The sequence below is a fragment of the Schistocerca nitens genome, chromosome 2 (assembly GCF_023898315.1).
Source record: "Schistocerca nitens isolate TAMUIC-IGC-003100 chromosome 2, iqSchNite1.1, whole genome shotgun sequence".
Taxonomy (NCBI): domain Eukaryota; kingdom Metazoa; phylum Arthropoda; class Insecta; order Orthoptera; family Acrididae; genus Schistocerca; species Schistocerca nitens.
The window spans coordinates 862,732,183-862,757,671 of NC_064615.1; the positions used below are offsets into that span (position 1 = coordinate 862,732,183).

At 38.2% G+C, this 25,489-nt stretch overlaps 2 protein-coding genes across 2 annotated transcripts in view; one reads left to right on the plus strand and one right to left on the minus strand.

Moving 5' to 3' along the window:
* Nucleotides 1-11,643, minus strand: part of LOC126237130 (presenilins-associated rhomboid-like protein, mitochondrial) — a 109,979-nt gene extending 98,336 nt beyond the window's left edge. Inside the window, exons 1-2 of the mRNA XM_049946951.1 lie at nt 11,432-11,643; nt 1,041-1,242 (exon numbers count right to left, since the gene is read on the minus strand). Coding sequence (XP_049802908.1) covers nt 1,041-1,242; nt 11,432-11,481 — 252 coding nt within the window. The 5' untranslated portion in view covers nt 11,482-11,643. The remainder of the gene's footprint in view (nt 1-1,040; nt 1,243-11,431) is intronic.
* Nucleotides 11,644-12,260: 617 nt separating this feature from the next.
* Nucleotides 12,261-25,489, plus strand: part of LOC126237131 (mediator of RNA polymerase II transcription subunit 12) — a 400,411-nt gene continuing 387,182 nt past the window's right edge. Inside the window, exons 1-3 of the mRNA XM_049946952.1 lie at nt 12,261-12,397; nt 13,554-13,671; nt 13,848-13,949. Coding sequence (XP_049802909.1) covers nt 13,582-13,671; nt 13,848-13,949 — 192 coding nt within the window. The 5' untranslated portion in view covers nt 12,261-12,397; nt 13,554-13,581. The remainder of the gene's footprint in view (nt 12,398-13,553; nt 13,672-13,847; nt 13,950-25,489) is intronic.

The following is a 25,489-nucleotide window of genomic DNA, read 5'->3' on the forward strand; positions in this document are numbered from 1 at the left end:
ACGGAACATTGTATGATTCAGGGTGGTGGGTATGAAATGAAAGGCTCCGACTTTCCAACCGCTCTTTCAGGGAGCCGAAGGCCAGTGGGTAATTCGCAGAAGTGGAACTCTGAGCAAAATGCTCTGCTAAGCAGTTTGCAATTGTGTCAGAGTTTTAATAAATAATTGGGAATTACTTACAAAATCACATCTGCCAACAGTATCAACAGAAACCAAATGAAGCAATCGATGAAGCTCCATATGTCCCTGACACAGAGCCTATCCCACCCCCACAGTTTCCACATATTATTTACATTACGCATCATGAAGCACACGTCAGGAGTTGAGTATTAATTGTGTAATTCACACAATGCATCTGCAATCCTGATATGTCTACAAAATATTATCAATAGCAGTGGTGGTGCTCCCCAGAACTCTGTTACTTATATCATGTTATTTGAAATGACAAAGGACTGTAATACAGCTCTAGAAGCTGCATAAAGTGAAAATTTCAATTAAAATCTCCAGTCAGTACTAAATTAATCGATAAAGAAGTTAAATATTTTAATAATGCACAAAGTTGTTTAATGAATAACACAAAATAACCCGACAGAGCCCTGCCTATTGTGACTAGTCCAATCAACTTTCTATGAGTTTCCACGAGCAGAAGATTCAGCACTGCAAAATTTAAGAGTATCATTTGCTTTTTAACATTCCTTAGCATATGTGCAACTCTCTTTTTCCAAATCTAATCAGCAGTAGTTGGACGTTAAACTCTATCTAACCACATTCAAGATCTCTATTTCAGCAGTCAAATGAAGCAATGAAAATTAAATGTGTGTCGGCAGGGCATACAGCCCAGAAAGTGGATGGTAGATGAGCCAAGAATTTCTGGTTTTCAAGAGATAAGAAAAGACTGAGGCAATGGCCTAACTGAAGGTGAATGGATATGTTTAAGGAGCAGCACAGATGTGTATCACATGCCAAATCCTACACACCGAAATGGATGTCAAGTGGCTAATTTTGATGGTGGCCAATACATGCATTAAAGTTTTACTCACAGCTATAGTAAATCCCAATGGTTTCCATAAACGTGACAAAGGTATAGGTCCACTGTCTATCTTCAGTCCTTCAAAAGAAGCATTCCCAGGACCTTCTGTTTGGTGAATTTTTCTTCCGTTTCTTGATGGCCATCTTGATTGCTTGTTTGTAGAGGTTCGGAAAGCTCTAACAGAAAATTTCTGTGTTGTACTTCGGCTTGTACTGCAACAAAAGGTTTGAGGTTAAATTTATACCATGACAATTAAATAATATTTTTTGTACACAAATGGTTAACTCCATAAAAAATGAAACTAAAAGGCGAAATTTTGAAATTCAATAGATTTAATCTTTCTGCACATCAAATCGAAAACAAGAATGTATAATTTCTGGAATTATACAATATATCAAACCATAATGATATGTAGATCATATTTTTACTGAACGAGTACTAATGAAGATTTACTCAGTAAAGTGGATAACAATTCATGACTCTTAGTACATTACATTTTGATACAAAATGTATTACTTAAGTTATTTCATTGTTCTCAATAAATCATACAAACACATAGCAAATTTAGTGTAAACATATGCTCCATATCCATAATTTTATATTCACACAAACAAAAGTTGTTATGCTTTTTTAACGAACAAAGGCAGATAAAATTCCAATGTTTTGTGTCATGGCTGATAGAGCGGTGTCTTCAATGTGCTTCAGTAGCAAGAACACATGAATTTTATTTATACTCAAAAACTGAATACAACAACACAGTAATATGGACACGAATCCACACTATTTCGTTCCATTCAACCGACAGTCACAGACATTGCACAGGGAGAGTTCTACAAGGGCAATATCACCACAGCGTATTGGTGGAGAGTGACAGCACTTGAGGCCAGTAGGAGGTAGCATCCTGCAGCAGATGATGCAGAGAGATGACTTCTGTCAGATGAGCAACAGTTGCAGCCAGTGTAACCCGGGAGTGACAATGATGGGCCATGGGTGCAGCCAATGCAGGGCCCAGCTTGGTGGACTAAGAAGAAACTCAAGTGTGAACACTCTGATGAGGCTTCAGAGTGTACAGTGGCACTGCATTGAAGGGAACTACAATTGAGGGATCAGCGGTCGGCCCTTGGCACGCAACAACTTCCAATGTGAATTGGCTCTGACTGACTGGGCAGCACCCTTTACAGCTGCCCAGCTGAGGAATTCTGACATAATCAATGAGCATGTGAACTGCAGAGAGAGAGAGAATCAGTACCTGACCTGGCAGTAATAACTGTGGTGACTTTTGCACTGCCAGGTGCAAAGCTGGTGATGTGTTACTGTGGTGGTTGCAGGAGATGAGGATGACAGCAACACGGTGTGCTTATGGTGTCATCAGACTGTTTTCCTGCATCTTCCACAATAATGTTGCCAGAAGCTGGAAATGTGGCAGCCCACAATACATGCCTGTGTTACCTGGAAGTGGATCCCAGGCAGATACAACATACCTCCTCCCTTAAGAAGAGATGGCAAAGCAATCCCAAAAACAATGTGGCTGCATCAGGAGAAGGCACCCTAAGACCATGACCCAGCAGCAGTTTCAAGGGTCATTGGGAGGTCACACTCCAACAGTAGCCACTCGAGATGAGATGATGCCGATGGGCTTGCAAGGCGGTGATACGGCACTGATGCAACTGATAGAAAGGGCTACCACAATCAGGGACCTGGAAAACAACAGATGGACAGGGTTGTCGATGACAAAGACAAGCCGACCACTGGGTGGCAGCAATGGTGACAGGGGCAGAGATGTCCCAGGGTTCAGTTTTGGAACTTTCAAGAGTGCCCCACCATACACCCTGTGAAAAGAACAGTGGAACAAACTGGAAAAGGGAACAATGGCTCAACAAAGGGCCAGGAAGCAAAAAAGCAGGCATTGGAGGAGGAACTGGTGCAGAAAACAAAATCACAGAAGTGGAGGACACGACAGTGGCATCGAGAGAGCTGATGGCACAGGGTGCTGTGGGAGTGGTGGAGGAAGCCATGCTGTAGGCAGAGGAAGCTGTGCTGGAGTTGAAAGAGCAGGCTGCACCAGCAGTGAAAGAGGAAGCTGCTCCTGCAGTGTAAGAGGAGGCTACACTGACAGCAAAAGAAGAGGCCATACCAGTGGCAACAGAGAAGGCAGTGCTAGAGGAAGGAGGCAACCGTGCCAGCAGTAAAAGAGGAGGCAGTGTCAGTGGAAGAAGTGGCTGTGCCAGTGGCAAAAGAGGAGGCAGTGTTGGAGAAGGAAGAGGACTGTGCCAGTGAAAAAAGAGGAGGTAGTGCCACTGGAAGAGGAGGCAGTGCCAAAGAGAAGGCTGTGCCATTGGAAGAGGAGGCAGTGCCAGAGGCAAAAGAGAAGGCTGTGCCATCGGAAGAGATCACCATGCCAGCAACAGAAGAGTCTGTTGCAGGGAATGTGATGGCGACCAGAGACCTGGTGAAAACCACAAGTGGTGTCAGGGGTGCCAGGGGAAAAAGGCATCTCCACAGGCACCTGACCTGGCAACAGTGCACTGTCTGGGCTAGCTGCAAAGGAGTTGGCAGTGACAGGGAGGAAATCAATGAGATATCAGCGAGCTGCTAAAGGGGTTGGCTGGGGGCAATGGGGATGGTGTTGCTCATGGTGGTGATCAGCAAGCTGGCTAGTTTCTGTTGAAGTTCACTATTCTGTTGCACATGCCTTAGCAACAGTAAATGCACGGATAAGGCCAAAGGGGGTGAAGCCATACTGAAATGAGACACACATATGCAGCAAGAGAAAAAATCAGCACTCTTCCTAAGCACTGCACACGGATGAGTGCCTACTCAGGATGAGCATGAGAAATATGAATAACGCCTACAGTCACTAGTGGGAAAAAACCTGCTCCTTCTTACCAAGTTTTGTGTCACAGTTCAGAGAGCCATGCCAATTAAAGTACCCCTGGCAGCTAGAATAAATGAACTTGATTTACATTCATATACTAACTATAACAATACAGTTAGCTGATGTGAATCCTCATTACCCAGTTCCAATAAACTGAAAGTCACTGCTACTGCAATGAGAGTTCTACAAAGACAACATCATTGTGGCTATATCGGTGGGGAGTAGCAGAGCCCAAGGATGCCCCGAGGTGGAAGCTCACAACTGGTCGGAGGCAGCATGGCTGCTGTGGAGGATGCAGAGAGATAACCTCTGTCAGAGGGGCCATAGGAAGGGCCAGTGTACTCCCAGAGCGATTGTGAATTGTGCAGTGATGGGCTGTGGGTGCAGCCAATGTCAGGCCCAATGTGGTGAATTCGGATGAGGTTCAGAGTGAATGGCAGTGCTGAGATGAAGGGCGCTCCAACTGAGGGACTGGCAGAACATGGTCAGCACTAGGCCTGGAGTGGTTATGGATATGAACTGGCTCGGGTCCATCAGGCAGCATCCTTTATAAAAACATGGCGGGAAAACACCGCCGTGACGATCAGGGGACATGTGACCTATGAAGGTGCTTGCAATAACAGTGTCAATTGCAGCAACTCTCATGCTGCCAGGGGAGAAGCTGGCACCGTGTCTTACCATCGCAACTGCAGCAGACGGAGTTGGCAACAACGCGGTTTGCTTTTGCTATGTTGCTGTTGGACTATTTTCCCACACCTCCCATGGTGGTGTCACCAGCAGCCAGAGAGGGGGCAGCCTGGAGTACATGCATGTGTTGCTTGGAGGTCAATCCAGGCAGATACAAAACAGTGAAACAGTATTTTCAAACACATCGCAGTTGCCTAAAAGCTGTCAAGAGACATAACACTTGCTTTTTCTCTAAAGTCTGAGATGATTAAAAAAAGCAGTTGGCAATAATCTTGGCAATGCACTGAGTGAAATCACAAAAAATACAGCAATAAGTTGTATGAATGTGATGATACACAACAGCACATCCAGAGCATAAAAAATAGTACTATTACTAAAACAGCTTTCTGTAAGGAGAAAAGACAAATGATAATTTCTGAAGTGTATGAATTATTTAAAATGGAACATATTGAAGTGAAAATTGCTTTCTCTTCCTTTGCAGCTCTTAGACCACAACATGTACTTCTTTCTGCCAACATCCCGGAAAATGTTTTCATCTGCACTTACCATGGTAATGTCAGTCTTCCAATGTTCCAGATAATCAAGAGAATCACCAGTTTTCCAAGGAGAGGAGGCAGACAGCTTTTAAAGTTAATTTTAGATGACACATTAAAAAAAAATAAATAAAAAGAAACATGCATATTTGGCACATGCCACTGAATATGGAAACTTAAAGAAACTATGAATAATTACTCAATCACTGATCCATTGCTCAGATGAACTAATCAGCTGGTATCAACTGAATAATGACAAGACAGGAAGCACAGTTAAAGGGATGCATGAAGGGCCTATGGATTTGATTTGATTTTTTTATTGGTCCAGTTTTATCATACAGCACAAACTGTACAATTGATACTGGACAGGTCAAAGATAAGTTACAATAATACACAGTACTAGCAAAATAGTAGGCAAATTAAAAATAGGTACATATTACAATTAATTTTGTTAATTATTGAGAAATTCTCTGACCTGACAGAATAGAAACAGTGCTTTATTAGAAATGCCTTTAGTTTAGCTTTAAATATTGGATGAGTAGCATTTTTTATTTCCTCTGGTATCTTATTGTGTAGTATTACACCAATGTTAATCATGCTCCTCTGATAGGTGGTTGTTCTGTGATATTTTTGATGTATACTTGATTTCTCTCTGGTACTATAGTTGTGTACATTTTTGTTCTGTAGCAGTTTGCCTGTTTTCAGGCGGTAGTCCCTAGTGAACAAGATAGTTTCATAAATGAATAAACTTGGAACATTTGGAACACCAAGCTCAGTAAAATGGGATTTACAGGACTCCATCATTTTAAGGCCACAAATTATTCTTAGAGCTCTTTTTTGCAATCTAAAAACCTTTACACTGTGAGTTGAGTATTCCTTGGAAACGATCCCATATCGGAATAGTGAGTGGAACTGTGCATAGTATGCCTGCAGTATTGTTGTTTTGCTTGTTGAAGCCTTTAAAATTCTTAGGCCGTAGCACACAGATGATAGTTTTCTAGACAAGTTATTTATATATGTGTCCCACTTTAAGTCTTGCTGAACCCATAGACCCAAAAATTGTGAGACATATTTTCTAGGGGATAATTTTTTAATTGTGCTCGAATAGACATTTGATTAGTTGGAGAAATTAAATGAAAATCGACACACAAAGTTTTTTCAGTATTTATAATGAGTTTGTTTTTTGTGAACCACTCAGAAAGTCTTTTCATAGAACTTTCTGCTGCGGACTGCAGATTTTCTGGACTGGATCCACTGAGCAATATGCTGGTGTCATCGGCAAACAGGATAGTTTTTGTGGGACCCATATATTCAACTAAGCCGTCCACATAAATCAAGAAGAGTGGTGGACCTAAGATTGAGCCCTGTGGTACACCATATATTATTGGTAATTCACTAGAAAGAAAGGAGTCGTTTCTTGTTTTATTCATTTTGTTGAATTCATACTGAAGTGATACTTTCTGCCAGCGGTTTTTTAGGTATGAACACAACCAGCTATGTGCTCCACCTCTTACTCCTCGTCTTTCTAATTTTTCTAGCAGAATGTTATGGTCCAGGACGTTTGATAGATCTAGAAAAATGCCTGCAGCTCATTTATGTTGATAAAGGCATTTTAAAATGCAGTCTAAGAATTCGAAAATTGCTGTCTGTGTAGATTTAGACTTTCTAAAACCATGTTGTTGTACTGTAAGAGGTGGATATTTATTTCTGAAACTTAAAAGCCTGTCATAGAAGAGTTTTTCTAGAATTTTTGAGAAGGAACTTAACTATGAGACGGATCAGTAGTTTGATATTTTTTCAGAAGAACCTTTTTTTTTAGCAGTGTTGAAACTTTTGCTATTTACAAAATATCTGGAAATACACCAGTATTTAAAAGAGAGGTTGAAAATTTTTGCAAAGGGGTTTGCTATGTGGTGAGCACATGATTTTAATATGAAATCAGGTACTTCATCAAGACCACTTGACATTTTATTGCTTAATAATCTAATTTTACTTATTATTTCATTGGGGGTTTGTTTCATAAACATACATAGAAGCAGTCAAGATCACTGACTTTCTGGAGAAACTTGGGACTGGTTCTTGACAGTGTACTTGAATGAGGTCTTCCGCTGGTGAAGTGAAGTATTCATTGAATTTATCCACAAATGAATTTGGGTCTGTGACTTTTAAGCCTTCTAGTGTTAATGATACATTCTTTTTCTTTGGCACTGAACCACAAGTTTCTTTCTTTATAACTCTCCACGTGGATATCATTTTGTTAGATGAGTCTCTTATCAAATTGTCATTCCACATAATTTTTGCCTCTTTGATTACTCTACCATAGATTCTTTTGTAGGCTTTTGAATAATCTGCGAATTCTTGGGTTACTCTGTATTTCTTACAACAGTACTGCAGAAACCTGTTTCTCTCAATGGAAATTTTTTAAGCCTTTAGTTACCCATTGCCTATTATTGTTAAGTTTTACTGTTTTTACTACTTTTGGAAATGCTACATTAAAATAGTGAAGAAAGATGCTCGAAAACTCATGTACACGCTATCAACATTGTTCTGAGTGGCGATGCTTTCCCAGTTTTCCTTCGCCAGTAAGAGATTAAAAATTCTAACGTTATCTTCAGAAAAGGTTCTTTTTTCAACTACTTTTTCAGAACTGCTACTACTTGTTGGCATTTCTATACACAGCAGTTGTGCCTCTTGATCACTATAACCCATACTCAGTAATCTGCTTGTGAATCTGTAATTTGTTTCTAAGGTTAATATTTGGTCAATAATGGAATTTGTGCATTCTGTTAATCTTGTTGGGCAGTGTATTGTGGGGATCATATTGAATGTGTTGGTCATATTTATCAAAGCATCCCTGGTTTTGATTTCAAAATGATGACGAACGCATTGCCAAAGTCTCTTATCCATTATTTTATCAAAAATAAGCAAAGTTCTTTCAATAAAATGATAACAGCTCAAAAGACAGATTTGTGTTCTACAATTTGATTTCAGTTAGAACTTCATGACTGCTTATCAGGATGAGGAGCAGAATGTGCACACTGGAGTAATGAACAAATCACTATTTAGACTTAGTGGCTTACACAGTTACTGTCCAGTGTCATGTTGTCCTCTGCCAAATGCGTTGCTTTCCTAGACATTAACTTTCAGCTCTCTGATGGCTCCATCCACACCTCTGTCCAAATTAAACCAACAAACCACTACTAGTCCCTGCATTTTGGCGGTTGCTATACCTTCTACACCAAAAAATCTCTCCCACATGGCCTAGCCACCTGTGGACAATATATCTGAAGTAATGAGAACTTCCTTGCTCAGAATGCTGAAGGTCTCAAAAGGCGTTCACAGACAGTCAATACCCCCAAACCTAGTCCACAACCTTACGATGGAGGTGACAAAGCAAAGGTACAAATGGGAAATAAAAGGTACAGATACCAAAGAGATGATGAATGTGAAATGAATATAAATGTTTCTACTGTAAGAATTTTACACCACAATATGCAGTAAGTATCAAGTAAATTAGATGAGATAGAAGAAGAAGAAGAAGAAGAAGAAGAAGAAGAAGAAGAAGTAGTAGCAGCAGCAGCAGCAGCAGCGGCGGCAGTAGTAGTAGTAGTGTTTACAACATACGGGGCTACAAAAAAGTGGTTTATTTCTGCAGACGTCAACATAAAGGTGGAGGAGTTGTGTAAATACACAGAATGAAATGAAGGATTGCATACCATGGACAGTCGACAACTGTATAGAAATGCTATTTGAATCAGTAGCAAAACAGATGATATTCTGAGGGGCAAAGTGTTTGATATTAGGGATCTACAGATTACCAAACAGTTACGTAAATAGTTTTCAAAAAGAGATAGAAGTTCTGTTAGTTACGGCTACTGGCCAGTTTACAAACCCAGTAGCCGCAAGTGCTCTAAATATCAAACAATGAAAGAAAGATGTTATACAAAGAGTTGCAGTGGTCTAATCAACACATATGACCTAAATCTAGTAGTAAATAGTCCCACAAGGCGCAGTAAAGACACACAGATATTAATAGGTCATGTAATTACCAATATCCCACAATACAGAGTAAAAGTACAGGTCATAAATACAGCCATTACTGACCGCCATGGGGTATTAATAAGAGTATCAGATGAGATAACAAAGTCAGAAAATATCTTTAAAGAGTTGCAACAAACAAAACAAGCAAACCTAAGGAAGCTACAATGATTAAGCAATCTAAAGACTGGAGTGATTTATACCAAACAGCAAATGTGAATAAGGGATGGGAATCATTCTTCAAAACATTATCCTATTACATAGATCTTGCATGTCCATTAATATGAAGTAGTACAAATGTTAAGTGCAATAAAAGTTGGATCACAGAAGGTGTAAAAAGGAAAAGGGAAGAGCTAAAAATTATGTATGAACAATCTCAGATAAATCAAATACAAGTACACTGTGGTGCCTGTAAGGACAACAAGAGATCATACAAGAAACTGATATAAGAAACCAAGAGGAAAAGTGTAGACATGAAAAACAGTGGGAACATAAATGTAAATAAAAACTACTGCAAACTATACGCCAATCAATATCACATCCACATTATCTAAAATTGAGGAAACTTTCTTGAAACACAGAATACTAGATATTTATAGAGAAGAGTAAGATATTCTGAGAGGTACAGCACGGTTCAGAACATAAGTCAACTAGCACAGTCACAGCTAACTTTGTATCTCATGTTATTGGGGCATTAGACGAGCAGAAAAGTGACTCAATAGAAGCACTGGAATCAAGTTCCTCTGCAACTCAGAGAGGTTTTTAGACTTTTAAATATTTCAGTGAAGACAATGTGTTTGTAAATACCGACAAAACACCATATATACAATTACTAACAAAACTATGAAGACCAATAATATCTGCCTTGAACTGGGTAATTTTAGTTCTAAAAGAAGTAGGGAATCACAAATTCTTGGATATCATTGTTGATAAACACTTGATATTAGATCGCCATATCAGCACGGTAGGCTATGCTCAAAAACAAGCAAAAGCATATTCTTAATGAGAAAGATATCTATGACAGAAAAAAAAACAGGCACACGCACAATTAACCACGTACTAACGCAATGTCTATCTGCACTTATCATACTCTACTATAACCAAGGAAATGCAGCATATATTTATACAAATAGGTTAGCAAAGTTCCAGAAGAAGGCATGCATTACAGATTTCACACCAAGAGAATCCTGTAGAAATAAACTGAGAACGTAATATCATGACTGTCCCTTCACTATGTGTATTTGGAACAATAACACACTTCAAAACAAATATTACTTTTTAGTCAAATAGAAATATACACCATAATCGGAAAACTAGTGACAATTATCATATTCAGAGGAAGTAGCTGAAATTAAAAATACCATTACTGTTAGGCACATTTTACACAATACATTCTGCCCAGAAAAAATGAACTAAATGAACTGAAGACACACCTACTTTCAAAAATAAATTAAAAAGTTTATAGTCTCATCATCTTTATGTACTCTAAAAGAAGACTAAGAAGCTAAACAGTAGATAAGATCACCTTTGCACAAGAAATTAATACATATAGTGTATATGTACAAGGAATCAAACATAAAATATATGTAATTGCCCTTTTTTTCCAGATGCCAGATGCTAAGTTAATATACGGTGTTTATTGTAAAAATGAAACTGTGAGAGTGTATAATAGAAAAAATTTAAAGACGAGTGTGTATAGCAGCAAAGCTATAAAGATGAGTGTGTGAATATTAAAGTGTGATTAATTTTTTTTTCATTGCATACTACTTATGTTAATGAAATCTTGGATTTATGTTGACACCTATCTAAGGGCGATTAAATTAAGTTTTGATTATGTTGTATGTATAAATGCAATTGAAACTGTGTATGTCCTGACTATATCAATACAAAGGAAACTGTCTACACATGAATTAATTAATTAATAAATAAATACTCTCACAGATATTACACAAGATTTTGAAATGCATGTGTGTAATATTTGTTTAGTTTAGTCTGTAACACTATCTTCTTACATTTCACATACAAATGAATACTGCTTGTTTCATGAAATCTTGGCTGTGTGTTGCTTGTATTAAGGTCTACCTATAAAAAGATTTGAAACATGTGATTTTTGTTTTCATGATGATATTTAACTTTCAATTGTACTTGTGTTACGTCCGAAGCAATAGATGGCCCGTATATTAACATGCAATTCACTAAAATAAAGCATCTGCTTCGTCTGAAACTAGTTATTTGGATAATTTTGAAACTTTCTACCAGATTACCTACCACAGACTAACGATTTCGCCATACAAATTGTAGCCACGACAGGCGTTCATAGTGAACAAACAATGTGTTTGTGAAGTTTAATTCACTATGGAATAACATTTAATGCAGTAAGTTCACTTCAACAAGAATACGAGAAAGTTTCTAAATTCACACTCCTTCCCCCTTATTGTCATTTTCCGATTTCTCTTGTCTGTTTTGTTTATCCCGCAATGTGTCAGTGTGGCCAACTACTTCTATTTGTAGGTTGGCTCGAATTCATAAAATGCGAGAGTCACCATAACATACAGAAGTATGAATGTTACACTCTCAGGCTGTTTCTACGCTAGTATCAATCATATCTGCAACTTTATTGACATATGAAGGTCAAAAATATTGCAACCATTATAAAATATTCTGATCGACTATTTTCCATACCAAAGATTGGATAAGCAAAAGTTCGAAAGCTTGTAAACAGATGCTGGACATAAAATAAACATTTGGGGTTGTGGGTTAAGGTCTTTACAATGAATTTTAAATGATATTTAAATGCTACCGTTTTAGATGTAATGGTGCGAGCGACAAGAGATTTAATTTATTTTCCAATTGCAGCACATGAATGTGTTGGATGTGCGGTAACGATATCTCAGGTACGGTAATGTGCGAAATGTCATTCAACGGAATGGGACTAACAGAAAGGAGTTCTGAAACTATATTCTTTATGAATTATAAATTGCAGGGACGCTGTATTTAGATGTCTGTCGGTTTTCTAGTTATATATGTAGACAACTGCTAAACTGTAAAGCAGTACAATTATGTACTCTGTCCGTTTTAAAAAGAAAAGTTTGTTTGTTTTGAATTTTTCTGACAGTTTACATTTGTGAAAGAGACCATCAGAACATTCATAGTGACTTCTCGTGTCAAAAGCGTTATGATTTAATCACAGAGCATCATATAGTAAAATATGAAACTTGCAGAAATGGGTGTAAGGTAAGTCTATTGAATCAGTTACTAGTGATTGCTATTACTTAGTGTGTCTGAACTGTGGGTAGTCCACAGGTGCGTGTGGTTCCATTTGCTTCCAATCATAATTGTATGAAAATATACGAGTAGTATTCATGAAATGTTAATGTGCACTGAAACAGAAATGCCTTGGTCTTGCTACAGAACCCCATCCATTAAAAATTTACCACGACATAATTTTTATACTTTTGAACAGTTTCTGGAACTGTATCTACTTTCTCAAGTAAACTTAAATTTATATCCTCAAGAGGTAAACCACTCTTATGGGTAGGCCTAAATTTAACAGCCTTTCTAACCATTAAATCTCTCACAGCATTTTTCTCCCTTACAATTTCATCATCTTAGCACACATCTTAGTGACATGTATTTTTCATTAATGCCTTTACTATTCATGTTATTTTGCTGTTATTGATTAGTTGCTCTCAAATTTTTGTTTGTTCTTAAGTAGATCAGTGATAATTATTTTTCTGGTGACATGTAGCATGTTGTTAGATATAATATGCTCTGAAATACTCACCAATTTAAAGTCTTAAATGAATGTTTTCTTGATAAAAATATTTTTTTTATTCATGTGACAAGTCTGTTGTGTTTCTTGCATCTTTGTGTACTTCCATTTTCTGTGATACATTCTCTTTTATTAGTATTATAATGGGCTAGATGCTTGACTAATTTGTCTGTGGATGATCTGGTGCTGACATAAGCCTTTAGTCACAACTTTTAAAATAGTGTAATATTTCCCATATAGACTAGATGGAAAATTTTGTTCCTGGTAGTCAGAGAAAGTATGACACTTAAAGACATTCTGAGAAAAAGCAGCTAAATATGATAATGTAATTGTCACGATACACAATCTCCCATTCAGGAGACTCATTTTCTCAGTGTTGTGTTAATGAACCAGTAGGAAAAAATGGTATATAGTAATGGAAAGACAACACACTAGAAAAAATAGGATTGTAAACAGTTGTTTTCTCTATGGACCTACTTGCATTTATGCAAAATCAGAGTATTGAAAATGTTGCATAGTCTGAACTCCCACCTGTCTTTGAATAGCTTTTTCACTTGAACTGAAATAATCTGATTGTAATATTATGCTAACTGTTTTGAATGTGTTCTTTTCTTTCAGTCTCAATTTTGTTACTTGTGAATAAACTATGATGGGGTTCTCATATGAGAAACGCCCTCTGAAACGACCACGACTAGGTCCACCAGATGTTTATCCACAAGAACCAAAACAGAGAGAGGTGAGTGTAATATCAGATGTCCACATTTACTGGGAAATTGTTGAATACAGAGAATATACACTTAAACAGTTTCTTGAAAAACTGTCATAGCCTAATGTTTTTCCTTAGTATATTTCTATAAGGGTTTTATTTTACTTTGTACTATTTGACTGAGGTACTTCTCTATTCATTTATAGGATGAACTGACATCAACAAATGTAAAACATGGATTTCAGACATACCCACAGCTTCAAGAGGAATTTGGAACTGCACGCACTTGTAGCATTACTGCGTCAAAGGTAATACCATGTTAAAATGTGGTGATGTTGTAGCCATACTTTTTTTTTTTTTTTTTTTTGGGGGGGGGGGGGGGGAGGGGCACTTGTATAACAAATGCTGTATTACATCAGAAAGCATTTGTTTTCTGCAAAATTCTGATATTGTTTTGTTAACACCTTCAGTAGTAATATTAATTGATCATAATGTACCCTGGATTCTTCTAACAAAGAATCATGTACAGTAGTTGGAAGAAAGCATAGGACACCCACCTAAAGAAGGATTGCAGAAATTACCCACAAAACTACCGTCCAATAGTCTTGATTTCAATTTATTGTAGAATCTTAAAACCTATTTGGAGCTCAAGTGTTATGAACTGTCGCGAACAGAATAAACTCACCCACGCAAACCATCATAGTTTCTGAAAACATTAGTCATGTGAAAAACAACTCATACTTTCCTCACATAACATTCCAAAATCTGTGGATCAAGGTATTCAGGAGTAAGTAGTATTTCTTGATTTCCAAAAGGCATTTGACTCTGTACCATACCTATGCTTAATTTCGGAAGTAAGATCGTATGTGATATGAAGCAAGGTATGTGATTAGATTCAGGATTTCTTGTAGGAAGGATGGAGCATCTTATCTTGTATGGAGAGTCCGTGACAGATGTGGAAGTAACTTTTGTTATGTCCCTTGGAAATGTGTTGATACACTTGCTGTTCATAACTTTGTAGACAATATTAACTGTAATAATGTGGATGGTACACTTATCTATAGGATTGTGATGTAAAAAAAAGTGACCTGAAAATATATTGTGCCCTGTGACTGCAATATCAACAAGTTAGGTTGGAATAGGTCAACTCATACAAATTCCTGGCTCTAACAATTTCAAGGGATATTACATGGAACTATCACATAGGCTCAGTCGTAGGTAAAGCAGGTGGCAGACTTCGGTTCATTGGTTGCATACTAGGGAAATACTACCACTCTGTAATGGAGATTGCTTGTAAAACACTCATGTGATCTATCCTACAATACTGCTCAATTGCTTGAGACCAATGCTAAATAGGACCAACAGCGGACATTAAACATACACATAGAAGAGCAGCACAAATGATCAAAGTTTTGTTTGACCCTTGAGAGAGTGTCACAGACATGCTGTAGAAATTGAAATGGCAGGCACTTGAAGATAATTGTAAACTATCCTGAGAACACCAGTTTTCAAAGTTTCAAGAACCAGCTTCAAATACTGAATCTAGGAATATAGCACAACCACCTTAAGTATCACTCCCACAGGGATTCTGAGAACAAGACCAAACTAATTACACCAATCACAGAGGCATTTAAACAGCAATTCTTCACCATGCTCTATACATGAATGGAACAGGAGAAAGCCTTAATAACTGGTACATTGGGAAGTACCCACTACTGTGTACTTTACAGTGGTTTGCAGAATATGGATATTGGTGTAGATTAATTCGCCTAGCTGCTAAAATTGTTTTCTCACATAAATGGATGGTAATATAATTGATTAAATACTAAAAAAAGAAAATTATATTCAGTTCAACTCTTTAATGTTAACATTTTAAATTATTAGTTTTAATCATGCATTCCTTTCTCTCTCTCTCTCTCTCTCTCTCTCTCTCTCTCTCTCTCTCTCCATAAAGTTCATGTGATACTAAGTCAAGTCATTAGCTATCTTCTAATGTTGTTCCCACACTTCAGATACCATAGTTAAAGCCATTTTTGTAGATAACTTCTCTCCTTTGTCATCCCCTTTCTTGACAGCTTGATGGAAGGCAACAAAATTCGATGATAGCATATATTCTCTCTTTGATTAAAAACCGGGTTGCAATTAAAGTTTGAGATATTGAAAACATTGTCATTTTACTATGTACTGAGCAGCTAAGGGCAATGAAATTGTAAGAAATTTTGGCGCATATCGGTGCTTCACCAATTTTTATATAAAGGCCCCCATAAACTTCTACATCTGTACTCTGCAAATCACCATGAGGTGCTTGGCAGAGGGTATGTCCCACTGTACCACTTATTAGGGTTTCTTCCTGTTCAATTCACTTATGGAGCTTGGGAAGAATGTTTGTTTGAACAGCGCTGTGCGTGCAGTAATTATTCTAATCTTATCCTCATGATCCCTGTGTGAGTGAGTGGTAGGTAGGTGATTGTAGTATATCCCTAGAGTAATAATTTAAAGCTGGTTCTTGAAAGTTTGTTAATAGACTGTCTCAGGATAATTTACATCTGTCTTCAAGAGTCTGCCAGTCTAGTTCCTTCAATATCTCTGTGACACTCTCCCACGAATTAAACAAACCTGTGACCATTTGTACTGCCCTTCTCTATATAGTTCAATATCCCCTGTTAGTCCTATCTGGTATGAGTCCCACACACTTGAGCAATATTCTATGATGGGTCGCACAAGTGATTTGTAAGGAATCTCTTTAGTAGACAGATTGCACTCCCCAGTATTCTATCAATAAACCGGTGTCTACCATGTGCTTTACCTATCACTGAACCTATGTGATCATTCATTTCGTATCCGTATAAAGTGTTACACACAGGTATTTGTATGATTTGGCTGATTCCAACAGTGACTCATTAATATTACAGGCAAGAAACATTTTTTCAAACTTAACTATGCCTGCCAAACATTTGACGATGAATGGCACTGTTTGATGTGATTGGCAAGCATAGAGTGTGTTTGATTTGTTTGTGAGAAATTTTGATTGACAGAATGTTTGACAAGGTGGTGGACATTGTTTGTGTCAATGATTCACAACATATGTTTAAAGAAAAAATGTTTTATTTCAATATAGCTCTCTGTATTGTAATTTTTAACAACTGTGAAAACTAAGATGAAGGATAAAAACAAACATCATGCACCATGGGACCAACAAAGGATTTGTTATGGTTAATAGTGACAAATTTACAACAGCAGCTCAACCCTTGTAATTCTGCAGCCCAGGCTGTGTAAGAATGGTTGGGCATTTGTGACAGTGCCAAAGTTCTACATGCATCGCAATGATATGCATTCTGTCACAGTAATAGATTGAGATAAGCTTGCACATTTCATCAAATAATAAGCTGGCCGGTTCTTGCAAATTCACAAGTTGGCACAACAACTGATAAGTGCACACGAAAGGCAGGATAGAAAGAAAGCCCTACACAAATTCGCATCACCCACGTGTAAAACCTGGAAATGTTGGCATAGCTGTGTCTCATAGGAGTCCCAATCTTCAGCTGATTCATCATATACCAGAAAGGATGATGGTTGCACTGACAGAAACATAACCTGCTTGCGTGTAATAGGGAACCGTGGTGACATAGCATACTGCTTAGCTAAGATAGAATTTGCGAACCGTCACATCTTTGTTAGACCAAAACAGAAAAACAATACCTTCCAGGTCACAGACATTGATACCAGTTGTCATCCGCTTTCTAGGGGAGTACTGCATGATGTTCTGAACAGACGAGATAGGTGCTGACACAACTACTTAGATCTGGAGGTAGTCCAGAGTGATCATAACATGTCATGTAATTAAAAAAGTGCAACAGAGACTGAATAATAAACAAGAACTGTTTTAGATGTCATTACCCTAGCATCGGATGTATGCATTTAAAATACAAATTACTTTCCAAAATCTGGGATTGCTGGAACGAATGCATTACTTAGAGCCACCTTTAATATGTGAAACACTGCCAGTTGGCTCTCAGAGCAGTGAAAAAGCTCACCATTTCTATGAAGTTGATTTAATGGCGCATGCAGCTGTGCAAATCTGAGGATGAGTTTTCGAAGAAAATGATCATATTGATAAGTTGAAATATTCCCATTTTATCTTTCAGGGGGAGTGGTGAAGATAGTTATGAATGGCTTTAGCTCTTTCCTGGTCAGCTTAAATTTCTTGGGCCACAACCAGATGCCCCAGGAAGAAAGTTTCAGGATGCGCTTAATAGACCTAGTTGGGCTTCACAATAAGAAAACTGGCCTCCCTTATGCACTGCAAAACAATTCTTAACAGATCAAGATGTACTGCAAAGACACTACTGTAAATGATCATGTCATCCAAATAATTATGTACAAGCTGAAAGTTTAAATTTCTACAGATGGAATCCATTAGGCAGGACAGCATAGCAGCACGCATTGCCAGTCCAAATGACACTCTAGTGATTTCAAACAGATTTGAGTCTGTACAGAAGACTGAAGAGTCTTAAACCTTTTGATTAAAGATATCTAATGATATGCCTCATTTAAATCTAGTACTGTGAAATAATGCGAACCACATGAAGCAGTTGTGTGGATCAAGTGATGAAACTGAATAATACAGTAAAATCTTGGTGATTTGTGCCCCAGAAATCCAGGCCTCGTTTTAGTCCAAGGTGGATGATGGATGACTACTGTTAGAACAAAACCAAAATAATAATATGGATGAAATACAAAATATGCAGGGAGTGGGTTTGATCAGCAAAAAAGATGCGCACAGATACATTGTTTACAATCATGCCTGCTATAGCAGCTATTGTTTCACCTGCCACCTGTCAGGCAGCTTTTGCTCATGCTCAGTGTGATGTGTATGTTTAGTCGGGTCATGTTTATTATTATTTCTGTGATTTTTCGGCACTACAAGGACTGACGCCTCAAAACAGAAGAGGAAAATTGTTTCTTTGGAGACAGAAATTTTAGCACGGAAAAGTCTGGACACTAGGGGGATATAAAAGAAGTGCTGGCAAAGTTGGGTGTATGCAGAGTAACAGTAGGTGACTGGCAGCAAAACAGAACCAAATTAGACCAGTGGTATTTTACCAAAGCGCCTTGTTCTTCTAAAAAAATCAAATTTCACATGTTGTAAAACCATGAAAACATTATATTATGAAAAGGCTAGTGAAGTCTTTTATTTGTCGTTTACTCAGCAGCGAGGTAAAGTAAGTCCAATAAGTGGACTGATGATTCAGGAAAAGACACTTTTATTTTGAGAAGAATTAGAGGAAGGAGACAACAGCTGTTCTGGTAGTTCTGGCTGGCTGGATAGGTGGAAGAAAAGATATGGGATGTGCCAGTCTGTCGGTGTGATCCAACTACAAATAAAAAATATAGTAAATCAGGAAAATCTGTTACTGGCTCAAGTGTATAGTTGTGATCAAACAGGGCTCAATTATGAAGTGCTTCTGATGGGAAATAAAAAGATAGAACAACAATCCTAGCTTGTTGCACTGCCCCTGGAGATCAGGAGTTGCCACTTTTGTTAACAAGGAGCAGAAGGAAATAGAAATAAAAGTGAACAATTGTTGGATTTCATTTGACACTTTTCTGAGTGTGAAAATGCAGATGAAGTGAATTGCCGATGTGGTTGAACCAAGACAATCAGTATGAAGCAGCCTGTTGTGGAAATGATAAATAAAGGACAAAGAGATTCTAATGATGAAGAGGAAGAGGATGCTGTTGGTGCCTACAAAGTGAGTCATAAAGATGAAGCAGCAGCATTAGAATAACACTGTGCTATGCAAAGCAATAGAATGGGACAACACCAGCTGACATTGTGCTTCTATGAAGACTATCAGACAACATCACTAAAAACAGACATTCTTTACAAAAACTAAAAACTGATGATTCTTTTCCCCAAAAATGAAGTATGTACGAAAGCAACAGTTGTACAGTAGTTTATGTCATATGTATGTGTTTATGGGAAATGTTTGAGTTTCTACTAGAACATTACTTCTGTAAGAAACTTTAAGTAATATTTTAACTGATGAAATAAATTTATTTACTTCAATAATACTACGAACATAAAGCTCTGAATCTGTCTTTAAATAAAAAGTGTCTAAAATTGTCCCTTTTTGTGTAATTCGAGCTTTCTGAAATTCAAACTCTGCTCAGACTCAGTTACCATAAAGTACCAAAGTTTTACTGTACAACATTCTGGTTCAAGGCCTGTTGATCCACCAATGGCCAGTATACCTTAGCTCCCCTTTTAGGAACAGAAAACATAGGAGCTACATAAGGCAACAAGGAAGGCCTAATAACTCCATTCTGTAGCAACAGATTAATAATCTGCTTCAACTCCTGCATCTTGGATGGAGACAGGCAGTAAGAGGACATCCATAGTGGCACGTGTTCCATTAATTGAGTGTCATACTTGATCTTGTTTGTAATACCCAGCTGGTCCATCAGAACACCAGGGAACTGAACCACCAAATTTAGCATTTCCTGAGCTAGTTGTGGTTTAAGATGATCTAATTGAAATTTAATCCTGACCCCTTTTGCTGCATTAGTACTATGGACGTGATTATGCTCACACAATTTATATTTCCTCTCCAACCAATATTTAAACAGGAAATTTTTTGCAGAATAATCCAGAACACATTTTGTCTTTATTATAATGTCACAGCCCAAAATACCACCTAAAGAAAGACCCCTAGCTAACTCCAATGGGCAAGACAAATTCTGAATTTTTTACACTGAGCTGCACCTACTGAGCAACAGCACACTTTCCCCATTCACAGTTCAGCATTTATGATTAACAAATTGCAAGGGCAGGAATTTAGGAATGTGCCTATGACTTTGGTACCAATGATAATCCATTAAAGAACAGCTACTCCCTAATCCAGTAAGCTACAAACCCACTCTTGATTAATAGCAGTGCAACTGAAAGAAAGGTGGCTGTTCACTCCTACAATCTTACTTACGACATTTTCTAGGTCAGCTGCCTCACTGATACCATGACCTGTTCTTAAGATCAGTGCTCCAAGACTTATCTGTAACATTGTACCACAACCAAAGACATCGAAAACAGTTGCCTGTGTGAAAATAACCTTGCCTGTTTCTTTCCATCATAAAAAAAAGAAGAAGAATAAGCTTTCCATGGGCACTACCAAATGATAAAGCTCCATGAAATTCTAAAGTTTCCCAGCAAAAAAAGAAAAAAAAAAAAAAAACTGTGAGTGGTCATCAGTGCTTGTGCGTTCCAAAATATTCTTAATTGTATCACTGTCAGTACTCTTGAAGTATAGTGAGTCTAGACCTGCAGGTGTCCACCTCATAATGGACAAATCTTCCATTTCCCAACTCACTCCACCTCCTGTCCTCCAAAATAATAGTTGCTAGTTAATTCATTTCTACATCTGCTGGAGAGGTTTTCATGTACAGTTACCCTAGACAGTCCCTCTAAGTACCTCTGCTCAAAGATAATTTGCTTATTAAATCTACTCTCTCTGCCACTGGCAAGAGGATAAATCATTGAAATATAAGAAGTGGAGAAAATTGGAGGACATTATCTTGATGTCCCCCCCAATGAACCATGGACCTTGCCGTTGGTGGGGAGGCTTGCGTGCCTCAGCGATACAGATAGCCGTACCGTAGGTGCAACCACAACGGAGGGGTATCTGTTGAGAGGCCAGACACACGTGTGGTTCCTGAAGAGGGGCAGCAGCCTTTTCAGTAGTTGCAGGGGCAACAGTCTGGATGATTGACTGATCTGGCCTTGTAACACTAACCAAAATGGCCTTGCTGTTCTGGTACTGCGAACAGCTGAAAGCAAGGGGAAACTACAGCCGTAATTTTTCCCGAGGGCATGCAGCTTTACTGTATGATTAAATGATGATGGCGTCATCTTGGGTAAAATATTCCGGAGGTAAAATAGTCCCCCATTCGGATCTCTGGGCAGGGACTACTCAAGAGGATGTCGTTATCAGGAGGAAGAAAACTGGCGTTCTGCGGACCGGAGCATGGAATGTTAGATCCCTTAATCAGGCAGGTAGGTTAGAAAATTTGAAAAGGGAAATGGATAGGTTAAAGTTAGATATAGTGGGAATTAGTGAATTTCGGTGGCAGGAAGAAGAAGGCTTTTGGTCAGGTGAATACAGGGTTATAAATACAAAATCAAAAAGGGGTAATGCAGGAGTAGGTTTAATAATGAATAAAAAAATAGGAGTATGGGTAAGCTACTACAAACAGCATAGTGAACGCATTATTGTGGCCAAGATAGACACGAAGCCCTCGCCTACTACAGTAGTACAAGTTTATATGCCAACTAGCTCTGCAGTTGATGAAGAAATTGATGAAATGTATGATGAGATAAAAGAAATTATTCAGGTAGTGAAGGGAGACGAAAATTTAATAGTCATGGGTGACTGGAATTTGAGAGTAGGAAAAGTGAGAGAAGGAAACATAGTAGGTGAATATGGATTGGGGCTAAGAAATGAAAGAGGAAACCTGCTGGTAGAATTTTCTGCAGAGCATAACTTAATCATAGCTAACACTTGGTTCAAGAATCATGAAAGAAGGTTGTATACATGAAAGAACCCTGGAGATACTAAAAGGTATCAGATAGATTATATAATGGTAAGACAGAGATTTAGGAACCAGGTTTTAAATTGTAAGACATTTCCAGGTGCAGATGTTGACTTTGACCACAACCTATTGGTTATGAACTGTAGATTAAAACTGAAGAAACTGCAAAAACATGGGAAATTAAGGAGATGGGATAAGGGAACAATTCACAGAAATGGGGGAAAGAAATACAGTAGAAGAAGAATGGATAGCTTTGAGAGATGAAATAGTGAAGGCAGCAGAGGATCAAATGGGTAAAAAGATGAGGGCTAGTAGAAACCCTTGGGTAACAGAAGAAATATTGAATTTAATTGATGAAAGGAGAAAATATACAAATGCAGTAAATGAAGCAGGCAAAAAGGAATACAAATGTCTCAAAAATGATATCGACAGGAAGTGCAAAATGGCTAAGAGGGATGGCTAGAGGACAAATGTAAGGATGTAGAGGCTTATCTCACTAGGGGTAAGATAGATACTGTCTACAGGAAAATTAAAGAGAGCTTTGGAGAAAAAAGAACCACTTGTATGAAAATCAAGAGCTCAGATGGAAACCCAGTTCTAAGCAAAGAAGGGAAAGCAGAAAGGTGGAAGGAATATATAGAGGGTCTATACAAGGGCGATGTACTTGAGGACAATATTATGGAAATGGAAGAAGATGTAGATGAAGATGAAATGGAAGATATGATACTGCATGAAGAGTTTGACAAAGCACTGAAAGACCTTAGTCGAAACAAGGCCCCCAGAGTAGACAACATTCCATTAGAACTACTGACAGCCTTGGGAGAGCCAGTCCTGACAAAACTCTACCGTCTGGTGAGCAAGATTTATGAGACAGGTGAAATACCCTCAGACTTCAAGAAGAATATAATAATTGCAATCCCAAAGAAAGCAGGTGTTGACAGATGTCAAAAACACCAAACTATCAGTTTAATAAGTCACAGCTGCAAAATACTAACGTGAATTCTTTACAGACGAATGGAAAAACTGGTAGAAGCCGACCTCGGGGAAGATCAGTTTGGATTCCATAGAAATGCTGGAACACGTGAGGCAATACTGACCCTACGACTTATCTTAGAAGAAAGATTAAGGAAAGGCAAACCTACGTTTCTAGCATTTGTAGACTTAGAGAAAGCTTTTGGAATACTCTCTTTCAAATTCTGAAGGTGGCAGGGGTAAAATACAGGGAGCGAAAGGCTATTTACAATTTGTACAGAAACCAGATGGCAGTTATAAGAGTCAAGGGGCATGAAAGGGAAGCAGTGGTTGGGGAGGGAGTGAGACAGGGTTGTAGCCTCTCCCCGATGCTATTCAATCTGTATATTGAGCAAGCAATAAAGGAAACAAAAGAAAAGTTTGGAGTAGGTATTAAAATCCATGGAGAAGAAATAAAAACTTTGAGGTTCGCCGATGACATTGTGATTCTGTCAGAGACAGCAAAGGACTTGGAAGAGCAGTTGAACGGAATGGACAGTGTCTTGAAAGGAGGGTATAAGATGAACATCAACAAAAGCAAAACGAGTATAATATAATCGAATTAAGTCGGGCGATGCTGAGGGAATTAGATTAGGAAATGAGACACTTAAAGTAGTAAAGGAGTTTTGGTATTTGGAGAGCAAAATAACTGATGATGGTCGAAGTAGAGAGGATATAAAATGTAGACTGGCAATGGCAAGGAAAGCGTTTGTGAAGAAGAAAAATCTGTTAACATCGAGTATAGATTTAAATGTCAGGAAGTCGTTTCTGAAAGTATTTGTATGGAGTGTAGCCATGTATGGAAGTGAAATAAATAGTTTAGAGAAGAAGAGAATAGAAGCTTTCGAAATGTGGTGCTACAGAAGAATGCTGAAGATTAGATGGGTAGATCACATAACTAATGAGGAGGTATTGAATAGAATTGGGGAGAAGAGGAGTTTGTGGAACAACTTGACTAGAAGAAGGGATCGGTTGGCAGGACATGTTCTGAGACATTGTGGGATCACCAATTTAGTATTGGAGGGTAGCGTGGAGGGTAAAAATCATAGAGGGAGACCAAGAGATGAATACATTAAGCAGATTCAGAAGGATGTAGGCTGCAGTAAGTACTGGGAGATGAAGCAGCTTGCACAGGATAGAGTAGCACGGAGAGCTGCAGCAAACCAGTCTCAGGACTGAAGACCACAACAACAACATCTTGGTGTTGTAATCTAACAGCTAACCACCAAAACTGCACCATCTCCACACTAGACTCAGCTGACAAATCCTCTACTCCCTGAGTAGTGTCCTAGCAATTGGATTGAGAAGCTTAATAAAGCACTGCCGCACTTCCATATTACTATTACCCAGCATACCACTGCAATCCACACTTACATTAACCCAGTCTTCCGACCCTTCCTGCAAATACAAGCCAGTGCTTAAAAGCTGAAGTTTCATCACATTACCCTGTAATTTCTCCAGATTTGGGATTTGCTCCCTACCTATATTCATTTGGAATAAATCTTGAACCCTTTTGGCAAAGTGGCTAAATTGAGTTTGAATATGCAATATTTACTTGCAGAAAGGACAGTTGTCCTATAAGAACTCTATTGGCTTGCACTACAGAGGGGCATTCAGAGCACAGGTTAGCAGCTGCACCAAGATTGCTTATATTATATTTACTCAGCTTTAAAAGGCAGTCCAAAGTACAGTGCAAGCTTATGTTAGTTCTGTCATGCTTCTCTGTGGCTTGGCTCTTAAATGTAGTTCATTTTGTAGGAATTCCTTCTTGAAATGGGAGATGCCAATCACTTCTTCATACCCATACTTTACAGTGTAATAAGCTGTAACACAATTCAAGAAACAGTACCAAGCGGTGGGATTTAATCAACCTAATTTTGTCAGTTTGACGAATCCCATATGTACCTCCTATCACACAACTGCACACTGCTACTATTGAAATGGTGTAGCAATGTGTGGAACAGTGAGTGATAACGTACTAGGCTTTAGAAAGTAAAGTTCTTACAGAAAAAAAAAGAAAATATTTGCCAGAGGCGCCCACAAAGGAAATATGGCACAATTTAAAAGACAGACTTCAAGGAAACTTTAACACCAATTAAGAAAAAGAAATTGCTAGCAAGGCTCAGTTAAACTTATCAGAGCTAAAGGAATTGAGAGAGAGAATCTTCACTCAACTTATTGGAGTTATAAAAGCAGTCATCAACAAAATTTAAAGGAATGTAGAAGTGCAATAGATTTATTTTACCACTGG